The sequence below is a fragment of the Filicampus tigris genome, chromosome 11 (genome assembly GCF_054856515.1).
Source record: "Filicampus tigris isolate MCC_2025a chromosome 11, RoL_Ftig_1.0, whole genome shotgun sequence".
In the NCBI taxonomy this organism is placed as follows: Eukaryota; Metazoa; Chordata; class Actinopteri; order Syngnathiformes; family Syngnathidae; genus Filicampus; species Filicampus tigris.
The window spans coordinates 21,448,971-21,469,560 of NC_141227.1; the positions used below are offsets into that span (position 1 = coordinate 21,448,971).

Below are 20,590 nucleotides of genomic sequence, written 5' to 3' on the forward strand. Positions count from 1 at the left end.
CAGTCAAGAGAGGATCTACCAGGAGTCAGCCACAGTAGAAAAGGACTGCATGAGGAAGGAGAAGCAAAAGGAATACAGACACAAGAAGCAGGGACAGAACAAGGAGAGACAGGAGGTGACACAGAGGGAGGAAGAGGATATGGCAATGGCATATACAAGCCAAAGATTATTTATTGTTTACAAGATGGCCAAATTGTGATGAATTCAAAATAAAAAGAGGATTATATAAAATAAGGCTCCGAAGTCTTTCCAGCTTTAGGACTGTGAGGGAATGGATGCTGAAGCCAACTTTCACCTGTCAATCGCTAGCTTGTTAGATTGCTAGCTCATTAGCTTGCGAGCTGACGAACACAAGAAAGAGTTAACTTTCCCAAGTGTCTCTGTTGTGTGGATTTACGCACAGCGCACGGAGCGTAGCTGTGGAATTCTGGATTGTCCGCTAGCCCACTAGCAATTTATAAGCTACTAGCCAAGAGTAGTCAGCCAATTCGCAGCGGAGCCATCCAATTCGCTATCAGCTCGCAAGGTGCGCGAAACACCGCAGGGACGATGCATTTTGGGGCGTTGGGGCTAGCTAGATGGTTAACTGCACACTGTAGTGGTAGAAATGGGCTACGGTATTATTTTGACAGATAGCCACAGATGAAATGATGACACACAGTACTAAATAGTCAAGGAGAGCAGACTGATGCCATGAGAAGCCCAAGTGCATCATTGTGCTACTCATCAATTTAGAGCTAAATGGTTTTCAGTTTTTGCACGTTTCTAGCACTTAGCGTCAAACATTGAATGTACCGGAACCTTGATTAAATGAACTAATTGTGGGAAGGCGGACGTCCATTAGAGCTGATTGTCTGTGACATCTAAGTACTTTTTTGTGGCCTAAGAACATCCAATACAGTACAATATTGTTTTCTAATTTTTCGTAGGCTAAAAATGCTAATGTCCATGCTTTCCCATACCTCCCTGCCAAAAAAACAGCATAGACTAGCATGGTTTTGTGTTTTCGTGTTTGACTTGCTGGTGTCACCAGCTACTAGCAGCAAAAGCACAACAGAAACAGCCAATATTCAAACAGCTGAACCTTCAGTCACTGGGCAGCCCACTCGGCCAACTGAGCCACAGCCACCCAGCAAGACCATATGCTGTTTTTTTAGAAGGTCTTGGATGGGACACAGTCATCTCTGCTGACATGGCACGTTTTTAACCTTTTTAGCCTGCTCTAGTCTACTGTACGTCTGTTTACGTATGACAAGAGAGCAGAGCAACCCGGAAACACGTGACCAAGTCTGTCTGTTCAAAGGCGCTATTGCGAATTGCGGCCAATTGTGGCAAATTCTGGAACTCATAGACTTTCACAGGTACTGAACAAAGGGGTGTTTTGAGTAGACTGGACACTATGTTCTCTCCGTTGAATCCGGGGTTCGTTGGTTCTGGGTGTGTAGCAACAAATCGTGCAAAATGACGATAGAGGGTCTTTAATTGATCTTTTTTCTGCTTTCAAAACAGAGCAACATGCCCTTTACAACAAAGTATCGCCTCGCCCCGCCAGCGTGGACCGGTGCCAGGCCAGCACTTACAGTGAAAGCACCAGCAACTACCACCAACAGAGGGACTTCATGTCCCCCAACCACCACCACCCGCCCGGCTTCCCGTTTGGACCGAGCCGCTCGGTCCCGCCGTATCAGACCCCGAACGACGCGGTCAACGCTTACCCCGGCGGCTACCCCTGTACTTTTAAATGTGAGCCCGGCGAGGCGCTCTCCCCTCCGCGGAGACCCTCGACCAGCGGGAGCGCCCCTCCGTCCTCCTCCTTCTCCCCTCGACCTACCTCTGAGGGCCTCTACAGCAGGCTGAACGGACTCCACGGCTTCGAGGAGGAAGTGAAGCAGGAGGAGGTGTGGTCGGACAGCGAGCACAACTTCCTGGACCACGACATCGGCGGCGTGGCGGTGGCGCCGTCGCACGGCTCCATCCTCATCGAGTGCGCCCGGCGGGAGCTGCACGCCACCACGCCCATCCTCAAACCCGACCGCCGCCACCCCACGCGCATCTCCCTGGTCTTCTACCAGCACAAGTCCCTCAACGAGCCGGGCCACGGGATGGCCATGTGGGACGCCAAGGTGGCCAAGAGGGAGCGGGAGAGGGAGGAGGAGGAGGAGGAGGAGAGATTGAGGATGGAGGGAGGCGGGACTGGACGAGGAAGGGAGCTGGAGGAGGGGGCGGGATTGGGCGGGGAGGCCGCGTGGAAAGCCAGGGACGTCCCCACGCGGCAAACGTGGACGCTACCGAGGGACGGGGTCATCACCGTGTCCCCTTACGCCCTCACACAAGTGACGGGTCCTTACAACAGCTGGACTTAGTCAACACACACACAGACACACACACACACACACACACTGTGCTTATTTATGCCTTACCTCAATCAACTTGAGACTGCTTCTCTTGTTTTTTTTCTACCTGGTTTTAATCATGCTCTTCTGATACCTGTCTATAGAAAGCCGCTTGAGTGTCGATTCAATATCCTTAATATTAAGCTTAAGGTCTTTTGAGACATGATAGGACTACTCTGGCGAACTAGTAGGACCAACTACGTGTTAGTAGTGAGGCAAAAGTGGGCACTAGTTGACATCTGCTCGCTAGGAAAGCCGTTTGAGTAATTATTGCATAGCCTTGATATCCATCTTAAGGTCCATGAACTAGTATGCTCTTCGTCCACACTAGCAGGACAACTACATGTTACTAGTGAGGCAAAACTCTGCACTGTATGAACTACCAGTACTACTAGTAAAGCGCTTCATGTTCACTACTGGAATTACGTCACTAGTGCTGTACAATTGTCAACTACTGCACAGTTTGGACAGACTTGTAGTATGTAGTTGTCCAACTAGTATACCAGAGTTGTCCTACTAGTGAGGACAAAGAGTGTACTAGTACATGCACAGACCTTCAAGATGGCTTTCAAGGATGTCAAATAAATACCTAATCAACTTTACTGAAAGTTGTTTGAGCCTTTATTCGATATACTTGATATCCAGCGTGTTCTAGTACGCACTTTGTCCTCACTCATAAGAAAAATCTCTGCACTAGTAGAATAACTGTATCTTACTAGTAATGTTTTTCCCCACTGCTACGAGCCGTTTTTGGCCTTCTAGTATGACATTGGCTATGAAGCTTATAAAACCGTTTGCGCGTTTATTTGATATTCTTGTTATCCATCTTAAGGTTGTTGCTACTAGGAAGCTGAAGTAGCATTAGTAGTGGAAAAAAAATTCTGGTAAGACAGTCATTCCACTAGTGTGCTCAATTGTCTTACTAGTGAGGACAAAAAGCGTATAGTACATGGACCTTAAGCTGGATATCAAGGATGTCAAATAAAAGCTCAAACAGCGTTCCATACTAGTATCGCACAAATGTCAACGAGTGCACGTTTTTGCCTCACTAATAAACATGTAGTTGTGCTACTAGTATGCCAAAGTTGTCCAACTAGTGTGCAGAAATGTCATACAGCCGTTGAAGGCAGTAGTGGAAAACGCATTACTAGTAAGACGGAGTTGTTCTACTAGTGCGCTAAATCGTCTCACTAGTTTGATGATAGGAAAAAAAAACATTACCAGTAAGACGACACAGTAGTTGTAGGAGATCGAATAAATACTCAAACGCCTTGCCTTTGTGCTCCCTCGTCTTCCTCAGCAAGGAAGACCAAAATATTTGGGGGCTTTTTTTTCCCTTTGTTTTAACTGTGAGTTTTATGATTATAAACGAGATGGTGCTTTGAAGCATTTTAATTTTTCTTTTTTTTTTACTGGTTTTATATATACAGTATATACAGTATACATGTATACACACGATAAAGAACAAAAAAAAAAAAACCTAATTATTTATTTCTGATTTCTATTTAATTCCCGGTGTTGAGCCTGTTTACTGCAAGAGTTCTATGACAACTGTTGCATCCGAATTGACGAATCGAAAGAATGACAGTGGTACCTTACTTTTGTTTCTAGTTCAGTGCCATTCTCACTGTACACACTATATATCATGCATACAGATCTTACTACAGAGGATCTCATGTAGCATAATGGCTTCACACATCTGCTCTCCTGGTTTCTGTTGTTAATGAAAGAAATGATTTGTTGTCTGGAAGGTTGCTAAGAAGCACTTTTTTCTTTTCTTTTTTTTTTTTCCATGTTCTCTCAAGCTTCACTTGAACAATTGTCCCAAACGTTAGGCCTAATTATGTATGTACAGATAGGGATTTATATATATATATATATATATATATATATATATATATATATATATATATATATATATTTCACAGTTTTAATTTACAATGTTCTTGCAATTAAAAAAAAACACTTAGCATTAAGAGCAATTATAATTTACGTCAACAACTGAGTGCTTATCATGAGTGGCACTTATTTTATGTATGTTCACTTTCTTGGAAAATTGGAATTATCGGAGTTGGGATGATAGGATTTTGGAACTTTTTCTGACTCGCTGTACATTTTATTGGTGCTTGTTAAAACCTCTATTTGTCACGTATGCCAACATATTGCCAGTTTGTACTGTATTTGCATACAAAAAGACTGTAAAGCGAGGTGCAAACATGCCGATTTCCACCATCTTAACCAATTTTTTTTTAATATATATACAGTATACAGTATATAGTTTTTTTAAATAGTAAGTTTGACTGGGAATGAGTACCCTTCACTTCAGGTTTTGTTGACACCATCATTCATTTGAGCAATTTTAGACAATTTCATACTCACTTCACAGCATTGGATGGAGTTTAAATATGGTGATTTTATTTATTTTGAAATCCGAAACGTCATATTAAGGACTCTTGAAAGAAATAGCTGCACAAATGTCACATGACTTGCGAAGTAACTTCCTCTTGGTGCTAATAGGATAAGTTAGTTCACTGACTCAACATGGTTTTATACTTACGGATGGTGCTCTTTTTAAAATGGAAAAAAAATGCATTGGAGTCTATACAAAAATAGTTTTGATGCTTTTGTGACACACATTGATCATGATGTATTCTTAAAGTTAAATGCAAATCATAGTCCAGTTCCAATGTCTTCCGGAACAACAAACACAATGAAATGAATGTAAGCATGTTTGGAATTAGTTGATTCACAGGAAACTCCATTCAAAAAAAAACCAACAGGTTTCATCTTATTGTATCAGCCCATATTACAATATGACAGAGGTTTTTTGTTTTATTTAGTTTTTTGTTTTCCCAACAACCACAAACTATCACCAGCATTGAAAAACTTGGGGGGGGGGGGGCACTTTTTACTAGTTAAAATGCTGTGTAAATATGTATGTGAACTATATTGTTTTTACTGTACTGTGTGTAGACGATGGATGCTCTTGCTTATTTTGCAACAGAATTACTGTATGTGGCAAATAAAAAAAGAAAAAAAAGATTATATCCATTTTAGACTTGAGAAGAGACTAAATTTTGCATTTCTTTTATGGATGTCTGATCTCTTTGGGGATTGTGAAATAAAATCATATTTATATTTTGGACTCAGTCATAATATTTTGTTTTTGTTTTGTCACATTTATAGGCTACTGAATAATACAGGCTCTGTCTTTACTTCATTTGGAAAAGTGATGTTTTAATGTTTATTTCCACAACACATTACAGCGCTTGATGTACTACATTAACATTTGACTCACTGCTGTGGAATTTAGACTTTATTCTCTTCATGTGCTACTATGAGTCACACACTTTATTTGATGCAGTGTGACTCCAGAATATTGGACACCGGGTTCTATATTAATGTTCATATTCATCAATTTTTATAAGTAAAATGACAGGGCCATCGTCATTCGTTACATTCAATCGTAAATTGGTCACGGGGGTAATTTTTTGGCAGTATCGGCTTCCGTACGTTATACGTCATATTCCCATATGTTAAACGTGAAAAAAATGTATCAAAAATTAAATTTTAGTTAATAAGGCCGGTTGTAGGAATTGATTTAATTTAATGCTGCAATAAACTAGTGCCGTACGGCCATTTGTGCGGTACGGGTTCCCGTTTTATATAGTAGGCCTACTTGGCACGAATTTGTTTTTCACATTTATCACAACATTACACTATTTCACAATAATAACATTATACACTTCAACTTTATTTCAGGATAGTAACACCTTAGCGTTAAAGTGTCATTTAATCAAATTAATGCAGTAGTTTCCTGTGATGGTCGATCATATTTGTGCGGTATCGTGTTCCGTACTAAACGTGCATCAGCTCACTATAATTTATTAAACGTAAATATTTGCCTTCATGTCAAATTGTATTCGTTAATATGGCAAGGGAGTGGTCATTTATTGCTTTTAATGCTGTAATAATCTGGATGTAGTTAAGTATGTTTGGGCGGCACCGGCTTCCGTACGCAAGTGTCTACGGTGTGACGCAGTGGCCTTAACGGGCAGATCATTTCTACTGTCAAGATGGCGACATCGGAACCGGTAAGTGAAGCCAACGCTAACTGAGAAAATCCACCGGGTTGCCCCGCCAAAAAAAAAGTTGTCGCATCCTCGCCATATTTGCTTTGTAATTTAGGAGCACACAGTTTGAACGGCATCGAGTATTTCCCAAAAAGTCGTTCGCAAGGGGCGTCTGTTGGCGTGGGTAGCTGTTAGCACCATTTAGCATCCAGCCAGTGGCTCACTTTGTCGGCAGGGAGGCAGGCTTGGCTGCCTGGGCGTCGCATCATTCAAACTCCATTCAGTGACTTGTTGGGATGGAATAAAATCATTTAACAGGCTTACCTATCATAAATGGTAACGGGTCCACGTTTTCGTGGCAACTTCGATAAGCTTGAAATGAACGTCGTCTTGAATCGTTAATGAAATTGTGACACGTGTGTGTATGGAAGCTTGAAGCTAGGCTAGCCCCGAAGCTAGCACCGGAGGCAAATTAGATACATAATGAACGACAAAGATAATTGCATCGCATGTTCACAGTCGTGCTTTTGCTAACGTATTTTTCTTCAATTACCGAGTGTAGAGTTGACAGTGTTGTAGATGGTTTTGAATCGGTTGTGAAGAAGTTAATGCTAGCAGTTCTCCTGTGGAGGTTTCGGGAACTTGGGTTGATCAGTTTCCTGATTTCGATCATGCAGTGGTCTTGAAACTCACACATTGACATTTAAGACTAGGCACGCATTGAATAAGCTTAGTAAGGCGTTAGCACGAGGCAAGCGAATGCATCTTCACAAGTTAGGTTGAAATGAATGATGGTAACGTTGGCGTTGTAATTCATCCATCAAACCAACGTTTTCCATTGACGTGAATTAAAGTGATATTATAACGCCCCCAGACCCCCAAAACCACCCACCACTATCATTGTTTAGTGTTTTTGATTAAGAAAAGTAGCACTGTATTGTATATTAGTGACAAACCTCTTAAGGTAATTGTGCTGAAGTAAGGTTGACCCTTTCTATTTGCACAGCATGGCATAATGCCAGCGTACGGCATTTTTATACTTCGCCACAAGTTGTTACTTGAAATCTGTTTCTCTTTATGTCAAAGTTATAAAATAGGGGCGTTTTTTTCAGCCAATAGTTTGTTCTACTAAAAATATGGAGGCTTTATTCGGTAGACTAAGCTACTAAATAGTGAATGATACACTCAAATGTCAAATCAAATATAAGTTTACTAATGTGTTTTGCCTTTCATCTCTTTGCAGAAGGCACCTGAAACTGAAGAGCCGCAACCCGACAGCGAAGTCGCAAACCAGGAACAGTACATCAAACACCCTTTGCAAAACAAGTGAGAATGAAACCAGTCTGTGATTGTGCTTGTGAAAAGTATCCCGAATAAAGCTTGTTACCAATAGATAAGTAGTAGAAGCTTTTTACATGGCAGAACTAAGCGAAGGAGGACAGTGTCGGAAGTGTATTTGCTTTCAAAGAAGAACTGCCGATTCTATTAGAGACACATTTTTGGGTGCAGTATCAAAAGCGGATTGCACGCTTATTGATTTTTAATGTCATAATTGTTTTTAAAATGTGAGGGCCCACATGTGATGCAGAAAAATGGGTTGGTGTGTGTTGGACTCAAGATGACGAACAAACAAGCATTTCTGTCGTAGTACAAAGACTAACGTGCGAGGGACAGAATGGTGCCACAGCGCGTTGGGGACTGATGGAAAATACGAAAAATGTAGAAGGCTCTCCCAGCTTCTCTGGTAACTACAGAGTTATGAATAACTCCCCATTTTAGAATGTATAGCATTTTTTCCCCGTTTTTTTGTTTAATGTAGAAATTTGAATAAAAAAATGGATATGAGACAGGGCTCTACATTGGCTACTACGTTACTTTCGGGGCACCCAGAGTTCACTGGCGCTAGCCCAATCGGGCCAGTTTAAAAAAATTTTAAAAAAAAGGAAAAACTTTTGTAATGTTCAATGCTTTGAGTTTTAGCCAATGAAATTGATCAGTCATCGTTGATGTTTTAACTGTACTGCCAACATTCTTAGTTTTTTCTGTCAGCTTAAATACTTCCAAAATGAATGGCTTGAACAAGATATAAAAGAACATAACATGCAAAAAAAAATCGGATTAATATTACGTTTGTGGAATATGATTTAAGTAGTAAAATCCACCCATTTATGCCCATCTCGTGGGGCGGCCATTTTGTCACTTCTGTCGACTGAAAATGCCATCACTGCTGCTCAGTGCTCAGTTAACGACCAATTGCAGCTCACCTGTTTTCTGAACACAATATTAATCAGAATGTCACGTTTAAACTAGTGAAAGCGCAGAGAACGTATTGCAAAGAATTTAGGGGGGATTAACACAGAATTAAAGAAACGAAATATGTAATAATCATTGAAACGTATAAAATTGGATCATGAATATTACAGTGCCAGTTCTGCCTGGGCCACCACCTTACTCCCCCTAAAAGCCTTAATGTAGGACCCTGTGAGAGCAAAGTTAGCATTTAGCATAAAATGTTATTTCAAATTTGCTACACAAATTCTTCGCTACCCAATTTAGAAGACGTAGTCTTTGGTTTGGTACAGTAGACCTGCCACCCCTGTTTGACACGTTTCTATTCGCCACAAAATTAGTTTTCTCCGTTTTTGGGTCACACGCTGTTATTTTTTTGGTGAAAGCAACCCATGTTTCACAGCTGATTACTAAAGGACGGAAAAAGCGAGAAATAATTTTCCTGTAATTCTCGGATGAAAGTCATTGTCACAGTTGTCATACTAGACTTCAGGAGTTGTGGGGACCTATGCGTGCTTTTTGTGGTGATTGTTTTTGTTTGTGGATGGGTCTCTTGCCAAGTGGTTTCTAGGCCGTTCCGCTTGCGCAGGCTCCTCCCGTTTGCCAGTACCACCCGGTGTTGTTCCGGTGGACAATGAGCATCTTTAACGCCTGGTCCACTGTTGCAGGGTGTAAACAAGCAGACGCGTAGCCCGTCGGTGTTGACGGCTCGGCTGCGGGGTGAGCGAGCGGCCGCTTTGTGATTGTAGCAAGGGGAGTCACGGAGTTCAGCGGATGGCCCCACGTTGCCTCGCCGCCGGCCCCGCCCACTCTGCAAACAAATGAAACGAATCACCTCAGTAGCCGTGGACAAAGGCTGCACTTGTGCTGCACTTTTCGCTCTTGCCCGGCATTCTGGCAGCATTGTCGTCTTGCGCCCCGTCCCCCGTTTATTGCTCCCATTAGCTGCCGATGGGGCTTGGGAATAAAGATGTCGAAGGCGGGAGCCGCTCTCGTGCTGAGACTAACGAGAGAGCGTGTCCGCCCTATAGATCCTTCATTAATTTAGTCAAAAGTTATTTGCCACGAGCGTGTCAAAGCTGACTGTTTGTTGTTGTTTCCCCCCCCCCCCCCCCCCCCCCCCGTCGCAGATGGGCCCTGTGGTATTTCAAAAATGACAAGAGCAAAGGCTGGACGGACAACTTGCGTCTCATTTCCAAGTTTGACACAGTGGAGGACTTCTGGGCGTGAGTTTTCTTTTCTTGTGCACTCCAATCAGCTTTTCCATCACCCCCCCTCACTGGAATTGCACAGTACGGTGTTCCCACGCTATAGCGAAGCGTTTGTTTTGGAAAACAATCCAGTTGTACACCCCCCCCCCCCCAATCCCTCGCCCGACCTCAATATTTTTGTCGCGATTTACTTTGAGATCATTTTTTCGAGGTCCTTTTAATGCATTTTTCAACAAATGCAAGCAATAAATTCATCTGCATCACAATAAACATTCAGATTTATTTGACATAAATTCTTTCTTTTTTGTGCTTATACTATGATAAAGGCAAATGAAGCATTAAGATGACAAATGTATATAAATAAATAAAATGCATGTTTACTTATTGATCTCCAATAAAAAAAATCACATTTCTCATGTATAATACACAATTTAAAATAAAGATTTCATTGAAATTGTTATACGTATGAATGTACAAGGAAAATAACCAAAATTTGTTACATTGTTTAAACCTCTGCCGGTATATCGGAGTCAAAAAGTAAATCAAAACAAATGTGTCTTACGTGATAAGCTTGCAAGCTGATGAACTTAACTGTAAGCGTTTTTTTTGTTCCAATTTTTTTTTTTTTTTTTTTCCAACTACATTAATAGTGTGTTCAAAAAGTGTTTTTTATTCAGCTTTTCTGCGTTAAAAGAATGTGGGAGGATTCAAACTATCAGAGGTTAACTGTAAATTAGCCTGTCTCCGGTTTGGTCATCCGCCACCGCCCTGTGAATCACCACCACTGGTAACTGATCAATGAAGCAGCAACAAGATTTAGAATGATAAATTAATCATTGAACAGCCCCCCAAAATAATAACATCGGAACCCGAGGGGGAGAACACAATCTCGCCTGAGCAGGATAGTGCCTGCACAAACATTTCCCAGAGCAAATAATGGAAATTGAAAGAGTCGATTCCATCATAAAACTATTATTTTCCAAGGGTACTCCTCTGAGCGTCTCATCTGGTTGCCATTTTCTCCTATCGCGGAAAGATGGTCTTGTCAGACTTTGTCCGCTGATGAAATCAAACAAGAACAACCCTGCCCACCACAGCAATCGAATTAGTCAGTGTGAAGTACTAATGTGAGACTTGCACCTAACTAAAGAAGATAAAGGCGTCAATCAACTCTGGAGTTAAAATCTGATCCAAATTCCTTTTCGTGTTTCGATTTAGCCATTGCTTGGTTAATTCCATCCTGAGGGTCCCATCAAAGCGTATCTTTCCCTCCTGAATCTTCTGTTTGGCTTCTTTCAGATTATACAACCACATACAGCAGCCCAGCAAGCTCGTCTACGGCTGCGATTATTGCTTATTCAAGGTACTACCCCCCCCCCGCCCAACCCCAAACAAACTCACAAACCTGCTGCTCGAGACAGCCGTGATGACACGCGTGTGTTAACCTTCCAGGATGGCATCAAGCCCATGTGGGAGGACGACCGCAACAAACTGGGGGGGCGGTGGCTGATGACCCTCAATAAAGTCCAGCGGCACAACGAACTCGATCGCTACTGGATGGAGACGGTGAGAGTGCGCACGGAGCAATACCGTGATTATATTTCAATACTGATTTCATGAATTATTTCAATGGGCATTGTGCGTTTTGTGTGTACGTACTGTGGCCAGCAGGGGGCAGAGTAACACATACAAACATACTACAGGGAGTCCTCATTTTACTAACGAGTTCCGTAGCGATGTAACTTGAATTTCGGCGTATGTTGGATTTCACCGTTAAAGTCGAAATTTGCGTCAAAATACTTTGTCTAAATAAAAAAAAAAAACGAAAATACATTCAAATAAAAACATAAGATGCTGTACTTAGCATTACTGCTGAGAAGTGCCAAGGCGCCACTGTACATGCTGATGTTTGAGTCGTGTGTGTGTGTGTGTGTTTCCATAGCTTCTGTGTTTGGTGGGCGAGTCGTTCGACGAGGCCAGCGACGACGTGTGCGGAGCCGTGGTCAACGTCAGACACAAAGCGGACAAAATAGCCATCTGGACCAGCAATTGCCAAAACAGGGACGCCATCATGACGATAGGGTGAGCAAGATTCCACCAGAGGGCGCCAATGTCATATTTTTTTAACACCGAAATAGCTGGGAAATGTGAACTTGACTCGTGTATATTAAAAATGTTCTGTTTATTTTATGAATTAGAATTGCATTGGGGCCAAACCAAATGTTGTCAGCTGCTTAAAAAAAATAATTTAAAAAAAAAGCAGGTAATGGGGGAAACAAAGTGAGCACACGATGGCGGCATCTGCCTTATTTTTCCATTTTCTCTCATTGGCAGGCAAACTTACAAGGAACTTCTGAGCATCCCCAGCAAAGCCATGCTGGGATACCAGTCGCATGACGACACGTCCAGCAAGAGCGGCTCCACCACCAAGAACATGTACTCCGTTTGAAAGGCCCTCACCGTCGGCACGCCAACTGGCTGCGTTTAGCTTTTAACAACAATTGCAAGCCCAAACCGTCATCACCATGTTAACATTTTGAGTTGGAGTCAACTACTATAGTGTTGTTCCCTCTCACCGAAAAGAACAAACCATCAAACGCACCACTGCTCAATTTCAGTGTGTTCAGATTTTTAGCAGGGCAAAAATACCGTCAATTTATTTTTGTTAAAAGGAAGTGGGGGGCTCTATGCACCTGAAATAGTTGAAGGGCAGTTTTAACTTGATTTATTCTCTCAAGTGTTACACAATGAGCTGACACGCCGTCTTGAAGAATCTACAATATCTTGGTTTATTAAAAAAAATAAATTAAAACAGAAAAAAAAAAAACTGTGGCCACGTTCCCCAGTGGTTTGGATTTTTAAGGCCACTTATTATTTCAGCTATGCTGGAATTGTGAATTATTGCTTGTAGAATTTTTTGTTTTGTTCTTTGTTTCCCCCTTTTGCCCTCTTTACATTTATTTATAATGTATCCCTTGCAGTTGAGGTCGAATGACTTTTTTTTTTTTTTTTCCTTTTTATTTTGTCAAGGATGAAAATGTGGACTACTGCATATTCTTAGATGACATTTTTTACAGTGTACCATACAGTAAAGATACTGACCCAACTTTTTTTGTGTGTGTGCTTTTCACTGTCTTCTCGCTAACAAATTGTAGATAATGACACTTGCTATCTCTCTTTCTCTATTGATGCAACTTTAAAAGATAATATTCATTGTGGAATGATTTTTTTTTTTTCCTTTGCATAGTGTATCTTTATCTGTTCCCCCAGGATGTATATTATCTTCTTTCAAGTAAAGGTTAAATGCTTTGCATTAAAACCACACGCTGCCCTGTGTTGTCTTTGTAGTACCAGTAGACATCTCAAAAGCGCTTTCACATTAATCACATATTTTGATGTGTGTGGAACACTGAGTGGGCACATTCAAGTTGTAAGTGGCTCAGTTATCCTTCAGAATCCCGTAAATTGACTTTTAGTTTGTTTTGCTAACCGCCACAGATGTTTTCTTCAGTGACTTTTTGTAGCATTCATAGAGTGAAGGAGCGTTTTCATGCCGGGTGGAGATCCAGAGCCACTTTCAAGTGAAACAAAATGACTCGGTCTGAAATGCTGTCATCCATCGTGGGAGTACAGAAAGCCATTTGTATGGTACAACCAAAAGGTAGGCAGAGCTGCAGTGAGTTTTGTTTGGATGCATGAGCTAATAAGCAGCACATACTTGAATTCCCGGTGAAGTTGTTCAGTCCTGCATGTGTTTTAAGTGGTGCCTTGAGATATGAGTTTAATTCGTTCCATGCTTGTAATTCAAAACACCCATTTCTCAGAGCAGCTTTGCCCATTAAAATGAATGGAAATGCCATCAATCCCTTCCAGCCTCCCAAAAACAACAAAACATCTGTCATGTGTGAAAAATAGCAGCCCGTAATGCTTTACTTTACAAAACAGTCGTTACATAATTAAATAGAATGTAAAGAAATGAAACTTTTTTTTTTTGGCCTCAATTCGATAGACATTGGTCTTCGGTTCCTCAGTAAGCTGCAGTGATGTTACTCATTCTTTGCAGAGGATAAAGAATAGAGGCCTGTGAGTATATCTATCTGTACCATTGTGTTCCAACAGCCGTTACTGAAAGAGTTATAACAACCCAAAATGAATGCTAGTTTCACTTCAGACAGCTGGGAGTGGCAGTAAACATATCGACGCTTCTTTCTTTTGTTAATTGTCCACTATCTACCAAAACTCACTCATTATCGCTTTAATCCCAAATTTTTGCTCGCACGCCAAAGCGTAAAACTGGCCCATCTCCAAAAACACGTAACGGGTCACTCCCTGGGCACCACTATGCACTTCATATTGAGTGAATACGGTATCACGTAACAATTTCGTGTTCCTTACACTATAAAGGGTGTTTTGTTTCAGCCCATAGATGTCATGCAGGTTGTTGTCCACACCTTGACGAGCAATGTGACGACATCCACATGGATGTTAGGAACGTCCGAGCAATCCAGCCCTACAGGTTTATTTTTCTTTTTTGGCATTGGAGGCATTAAAGGCGTCAACGCAACATGAGTCATCTTCACAGTGCAAACTCAGACATTAATAAATACGGACATCAACAGTCAACCATCAGGAAATCCTCATATCCTCGATGTCTTGTGAAAAATACTTATGTCCAATTTTGGAAATTTTTTAACACCATTCATGAAAAAATAAGAAAATTGAAAAAAAAAATGGACGTGTGCGTTTTTCACAGGACAGCGACGATATATTCAAAGTCCCGGCTGCCCGTCCTCCGGTTGGACCCAGGCAGCCCGCTTGTAGTGTAAGTGTGTGTCTGTCAGGCCAACATGAAGGGCCTCTCCTCCTCACGTTGGCTGTACAGATTGGACAGCATGTAAGAAGAGAAAACGCTGAATTCCACGATGTAGCTGAGCTCGAATAGTTCCAGGTTGGCGCTGAGGATCCACTCGAAAACGGCCGACAGATGCGCGTAGTAGTAGTCGTGGTGGGCGAAGCAGAAAGCGTCTGAGGGGGGATTGGGGTTAAGGTTCACAGGATTCCGGCTCGGAATTCAAGGGGAACGCACAATCTTATTGCCAGGTTGTCCCGTAATAATGTCATGATAAAGTGTGCGACAAGCGCATCTTCACATTTTGGAGTTTTTCATTTTTGTATCAATCCCCATCCGAAAAAGAGTTTCTTCATATTTTAAAAAGACATCTTCATAATTTTACAAGAATGAAAAGTCTAATCTTAAAAAAATATATATTTGTATGTATTTTTTAGATCAAATTATGTATTTTGAGGGAAAAGGACATAATCTAATGAGAACACATTTCTGTATTTTTGAGAATTTCCTGTTTAGAAAAATTTGTGTATTTTAGAAAAAAAAAGTAAAAAAAAAAAAAGAAGGTATTTAAAGATGTAATCTTAGAAGAGTGGTCATACTTTTTTAATTAAAAAGAAGTTTTCTAATTAGAAAAGTTTACGTAAAGCTTAAATGTTGGTTTTAGAAAAGTGTCTATTCTTGTCGAAAAAAGTGGCATGTTCCCAAGAACTAATTTATTCGTTTTTATCTGAAAAAAAAAAGAAAACAATTATAAAAAGTTTTTTTAATAAAAATGTATATTTGAAAAGTTTAAATTATTTTTTTTAAGAATTATTTTTTTAAGAAAAAAGTTGTAATTTTTTGTGATTTGTAGAAAATGCTGTTTATTCTTTGTAGTTCCTTTTCAAGAAAAAATGTCATACATTTAAATAACATTTTAAATTTTTATTTTCTTTTTTTCAGAAAATGTTGTAAACATTTTTAATTTTTTTTTTTCTTGAAAAAATATTATATTTCTGAGAATTTTTTCTGGCAAAAGATGTCATCCTCTTCTAGAAAAACTTGTATATTTTTGAAGAAAAAGAGTAGTTCACACATTCACGTTTGGGCTTGTCAAACAATTATGTAGCAAACAAAAAAAGACTAGAGTGAAATGATTGTAGGTGAAATGTGACCCAGGTTGGGTGAGACAATGTGTGCCGCTGTTGTAGCTGGGCCCACTTTGTCAACAGGATGACGCTATCTCAGACCAGAATTGGTCAGGCCTTAAACATCCTGTTCCAACACCACTATGACTCCACTATATTATAGTATACTAGTGCTTCTGCGACTTTTTACACTAAGTACCACTTCAAAAAAAATATTTAGCTCTCAAAGTACGACCATCATCCAAATATAGCAGCGTAATAGGAGAGGCAGAGGTTTTTTTTTAATTCCTAAAAAGTCTATTTCATACTATTGTTTACGCGGTTGGAACATTGAATTCAGTGATTCTTTTGCATACCAGTAGAGGGACCGCACTTAGAGAATCACTCATATACATGATTAAAAAAAAGGATACAGCAAAGAGTGAGGACGGTCTGTTGCAACGTCGACACGATGCGAAGCGGGTAGAGGAAGTTCGCATATCCCGTCAGCAGACATCTACCTGTCAGTGCGGTGAGCAGGAATGTGTAGCAGCAGATGCACATGAAGCTCACCCCAGCCCCCATGTGGTGCAGCAGGGTCAGGTACCCAGGCTGGTGGCAGTCGAAAAAAAAAAACATACATATGGCTTATTATGTTATGGCATTGTTATTAATACAGTATATTATAACACGGGAACGCCATAACTAGAATCACATGTAATGGCAAATAATGAATCACCCGCTCACCTGTTTTCTGAAGCTGTGCTATGATTGGTCGATATCTGAGCCCCGAGGGTGTGTGATAAACGAGAGGTCTGCGAGATGAATATTATTGCGTAGTGCATTTTTGTCATTTCTACAATTTTGATAGTAGTGGTATTAAGAGGTGGATTAAGTCTAGCAACTCCCCGACTGAAGGCGCAGGCAACAAATGCTAGTTAGTAGTATCATACCGCATTCTTACATGAATGTTGAATATCACATGACGGGATTTATTAGTCAACACGGCATGCATAACTAGTATTATCATGAGTACATTGTTCCACAATTTGTCATCATAGTGAACAAGAACATACAATGTGAGTAATTCTCTCTTCGGTAAACTGAGAAAAGCACATTGTTGAGGAACACGCTGCTACCTGGGAGAACAAGTCGAGGATTACTGTATACAAAAGTGCTTTTATTGTACTGCATTTCCAGTCTGTCAACTGTAGACTTTTCATGCTCAAAACAAGCTCGGGTACATAGTTCGGGAATGGAACAATCTCCTAAAACATGTGAGGTACAGAGAAACACGTTTTTTTGGTTGAGTTCTTTTTCTGCACTGCAAAAATCAGTATCATATATCAAGCCAAAAAGTCTTTTTTGATCTTGTTTTGAGAATAATATACTATGCAGGAGCAGAATTTGTAAGATTATTAATATTATAGTTTTAAGATTATTTGTCTTCGTTTACATGCAAAATCGGCTACATTACTCTCAAAGTCTCAGTTTGATGCTATAGTTTATGTTTTCAGAGAACTTTTAGCTGTAAAAAAACAGCTTCAAGAACCTCCTAGTAACTAGTAACCGGTGACAATACTACAAACACTGATGTTGTACCCTGTGAGGGTTTTCTCAGTATACTCTGCTTTCCTCCCACATTCCAAAAACATGCGTGGTAGGTTAGTTTCAACTTCAATTTACCTAATACAGTGCTTGGAATTAGTGTTTCACCACTTTTCAAAAGATATTTTTTCTTATTTCAAGAAGTCTTATCAAGTGTAGTTATCTTACTGCTCTAGTATATAATTTCACTTGTTTTTAGTCTGAATCTTCTCAAAACAAGCATTTATTTCTTAAATTTAGACAGTTCATTTCTGCAGTGTGTCTGTCTAGCTAGCAAGCTGGCTAGCTAGCTACCTGGCCAGCCAGCCAGCTAGCTAGCCAGCTAGCTAACAATCTGTTCTAGAACTTACATTGCAATTTCCGGCGGCGAATGATCCCATGGAGGCCACTACGCCAAAGGCCAGCGCAAGCCTGCTCATGTTGGCGTGATTTGCGTTTTTTTCCATGATGTGGGCATGGTGGAATATACAGAAGAGGAAAACTACAAAAGTAGATGCTCATATTAACACACAGGTTTTTTGGGAGGTTAGCTTTTTTTTTTTTTTTTTTTTTTTAATTATACAGTGTGTCTGGAAAGTACAGAGCCCCAAAAATGACATGGGACAGAAAATATGTAATTGTGGCGATGAAATAGGCATAATTGCGCACAAAAATTTGTGCCCACGAAATGATTAAAATGTGGGCACCAAATACTAATTTGCGATCATAAAACATTTTTTTGTTTTTTGATTTGTGGCCATGAAACCATACAAATAAATGTCCACAAAATACAAATTGGTAGCACCAAAGTACCGGTACTTAATTTGTGGACATGTAATAGGTATAATGAGTCCATGAAAAACTAATGTGTGACCACAAAATACAAATTTGTGGCCATGAAGTAGATATAATAAATACGCATTTGAAGAGGAATTAGGCATATCATGCGCCCAAAATAATAATGTACTTATTTGTAGGCACAAATATAGCATTTGCGGCCATTATGGGGTGTCGCGTGTTGAGTTTTGGGAGGACAATTAATTAAAACCACAAGATAAGTGGTGTCGAAATTGACAGGAAATGACATCGCGAAATAAGGCTGTGACATAAAATGTGGACAAAGTAAAGCATTGTGAGTACTTTCCAGATGTACTGTACTGTACTGTGTATTGCCTCAAGTCTGGAGCGGGTGAACTCACACAGAAAGGAGCCAGCGTTGATGATTGCGGTGAAAAGTGAATTCTCCGGAGCGTAAGTCCCACTTGTGCTGAACATTTTGTTTTTGCATGAATTCAAATTCAACTCTGTTAACATAATACAGTACATGATGCACTGGGCATATTGTTGTTACCTTATGGTGGGAACTTTACAACAGTCGGTGGTGTGATTGACTGTGCAGAAGTTCTTCCCCCACCTGAGAAAGAACATTCAAATTAATTGTTATTATGATTGCGCTGCTTATGTTGGCAGCAGTGAGATCAAACTCACCAGTCGGTGAGCGAGCACACGTGTCGGCTGGAGTAGGCCAAGCCATATCTGGAAGTGGACAAGACAAGCGTGAACAGATGTAAAAAAAAATACAAAGGGTAGTGACAGTGTAGAAAATGTGCCAAAAATTAATTAGAATTCAGCTACTGCTTTAGTCCATAACATGTCAGAAAACAGGCAAAGATGTTGGTCATTGTTTTCCAAAGCGAAAGCGGGTGTTTTATTTTGATTCCAAACAAAGATGATCGGTTGGCTTTCATGGAGGACTAATCAGAAAATATTCAATGTTGAGAAGCTGAATTCTGCGGATTTGGACAATTTGAAAAGAACAATGGTATCTAAATAATTAATCAATTATCAAAACTAATTAGTAATTAATTTGATAATTGATTAGTTGTTGATTACTTAATGTATGAAATAATTTAATATTGTACCGATGAATACACACTTTGCACATACATTTTATTGTGTTCATGATAACAACGCTGCTCTAGTGTGAGGATAAAAAATGGTCACCTTGTTCCCGTCTTTGTCTCTCACTGATACTGTAGTGAGACAAAGCAAGATGTCTGATGTGTTTGGAGGACGGCAGTTGCGCCAGGACAGATATCGGCCTCTTCATTTTTATATGAATTTGATTAAAAAAAATAATGATAATTGGACACTGCTTAGCAGACGCCATTTTTGTTGGATTTGAACTGTTTCGTGTTGTACACGATTAAAATGTGGTACACTCCACTGACGTATTATTATTTTATTTTCAAGGAGAATAGGTGAAAATGACGTCACTTGATTACATTTTGGCCTTTTTTCCCCCCAGTGTATCTCTCAGTTTTCACAAAGTGCATCTCCTGCCTCCAGTCTATTCATGGCTCACATTTTCCCCTGACACAATTCATTCAAATGATACAAAATTTCAATTATGTACAAAGTTGAATTTAAACTAGGAATGAATGATTTCAAAGAAAAATCCAACTGCGATTTCCCCCGCCCCCTTTCAATATTGCGATTCAATATGCGATTGTTTTTATATTATTATTTTTTTTTTAATGCACTTCTTAAGCATGGAACTGATCTGGACACTAACTAACTATAAAAAAAAAACAAAGCCTATCGGCCAAGCATAGTGAGGTAGAAAATTGCATCGTACTACATTGCAATGTCGATTTGAACTTAATTAATTGAAAAATATATCGATTTCTAAACACATTTAAGCATAGTGTATGTGGACATCTGCCCTTTGCCACCTACTGTTTAAACTGTATTATTTATGAGTATTTGCATTGTCGTGAAAAGCATCACAACTGGAAACAGCAGCTTTAAAGAAGCAGTCATTTCAAGTGTACTTACACAGCCCACGTTCCAATGAAGGATGTCAGCGAGAGGGCCAAAGGAAAGAAAATCCAGAGCCACATGTCTCAGAAAAGGGAAGGTAGGAAAAAGTGAATATTTCCTTCTGTCACTTTCCTTTCTGCCCTTCAGTGTTCTTGTCGCCGGTCTTATACCTACATGCTTCTTATCAAGTGTGAGATGTCGCAAGCGTGTTCTCGTGGCTTGTGTTTTACTATGTTCGTCGCCGCCCTGCTTGCCACAC

At 40.2% G+C, this 20,590-nt stretch overlaps 3 protein-coding genes across 6 annotated transcripts in view; 2 read left to right on the forward strand and 1 right to left on the reverse strand.

Moving 5' to 3' along the window:
* Positions 1 to 5,549, forward strand: part of tet1 (tet methylcytosine dioxygenase 1) — a 34,827-nt gene extending 29,278 nt beyond the window's left edge. For both annotated transcript variants that reach the window (XM_086045220.1, XM_086045221.1), the window contains one exon: positions 1,510 to 5,549. In XM_086045220.1, the coding sequence (XP_085901346.1) occupies positions 1,510 to 2,363 (854 nt within the window). In that variant the 3' untranslated portion in view covers positions 2,364 to 5,549. The remainder of the gene's footprint in view (positions 1 to 1,509) is intronic.
* Positions 5,550 to 6,389: 840 nt separating this feature from the next.
* Positions 6,390 to 13,290, forward strand: eif4e1c (eukaryotic translation initiation factor 4E family member 1c). 2 transcript variants are annotated; one of them, XM_086045341.1, is made up of 7 exons: positions 6,390 to 6,487; positions 7,710 to 7,792; positions 9,886 to 9,981; positions 11,266 to 11,329; positions 11,419 to 11,532; positions 11,909 to 12,048; positions 12,301 to 13,290. In XM_086045341.1, exons 1-7 carry the CDS (start codon positions 6,470 to 6,472, stop codon positions 12,413 to 12,415), a joined length of 630 nt encoding a protein of 209 aa, XP_085901467.1. In that variant the 5' UTR covers positions 6,390 to 6,469; the 3' UTR covers positions 12,416 to 13,290. The 2 variants fall into 2 exon arrangements, with proteins under 2 accessions (XP_085901467.1, XP_085901468.1); XM_086045342.1 differs by lacking the exon at positions 6,390 to 6,487 and adding an exon at positions 6,645 to 6,802.
* A 577-nt stretch (positions 13,291 to 13,867) lies between these two features.
* On the reverse strand, positions 13,868 to 20,590 carry LOC147140126 (transmembrane protein 150A). Of its 2 annotated transcripts, none has more exons than XM_086045339.1 (8): positions 20,502 to 20,590; positions 20,347 to 20,413; positions 18,997 to 19,044; positions 18,860 to 18,922; positions 18,708 to 18,775; positions 17,880 to 18,010; positions 16,356 to 16,533; positions 13,868 to 14,991 (listed from the first exon to the last, which is right to left on the reverse strand). In XM_086045339.1, the coding sequence occupies exons 2-8, from the start codon at positions 20,409 to 20,411 to the stop codon at positions 14,804 to 14,806; spliced, it is 741 nt and encodes a 246-aa protein (XP_085901465.1). In that variant the 5' UTR covers positions 20,412 to 20,413; positions 20,502 to 20,590; the 3' UTR covers positions 13,868 to 14,803. The 2 variants fall into 2 exon arrangements, with proteins under 2 accessions (XP_085901465.1, XP_085901466.1); XM_086045340.1 differs by having other exon boundaries at positions 20,506 to 20,520.

Coding starts and splice junctions, on each gene's coding strand:
- eif4e1c (XM_086045341.1), top strand. Junction 9,982..11,265: donor ACAGTGGAGGACTTCTGGGC/GTGAGTTTTCTT, acceptor GGCTTCTTTCAG/ATTATACAACCACATACAGC. Junction 11,533..11,908: donor ATCGCTACTGGATGGAGACG/GTGAGAGTGCGC, acceptor GTGTTTCCATAG/CTTCTGTGTTTGGTGGGCGA.
- LOC147140126 (XM_086045339.1), bottom strand. CDS start 20,411: ATGTGGCTCTGGATTTTCTTTCCTTTGGCCCTCTCGCTGACATCCTTC. Junction 18,776..18,859: donor TGTAAAGTTCCCACCATAAG/GTAACAACAATA, acceptor CAAAATGTTCAG/CACAAGTGGGACTTACGCTC. Junction 16,534..17,879: donor TCGCCGCCGGAAATTGCAAT/GTAAGTTCTAGA, acceptor GACTGCCACCAG/CCTGGGTACCTGACCCTGCT.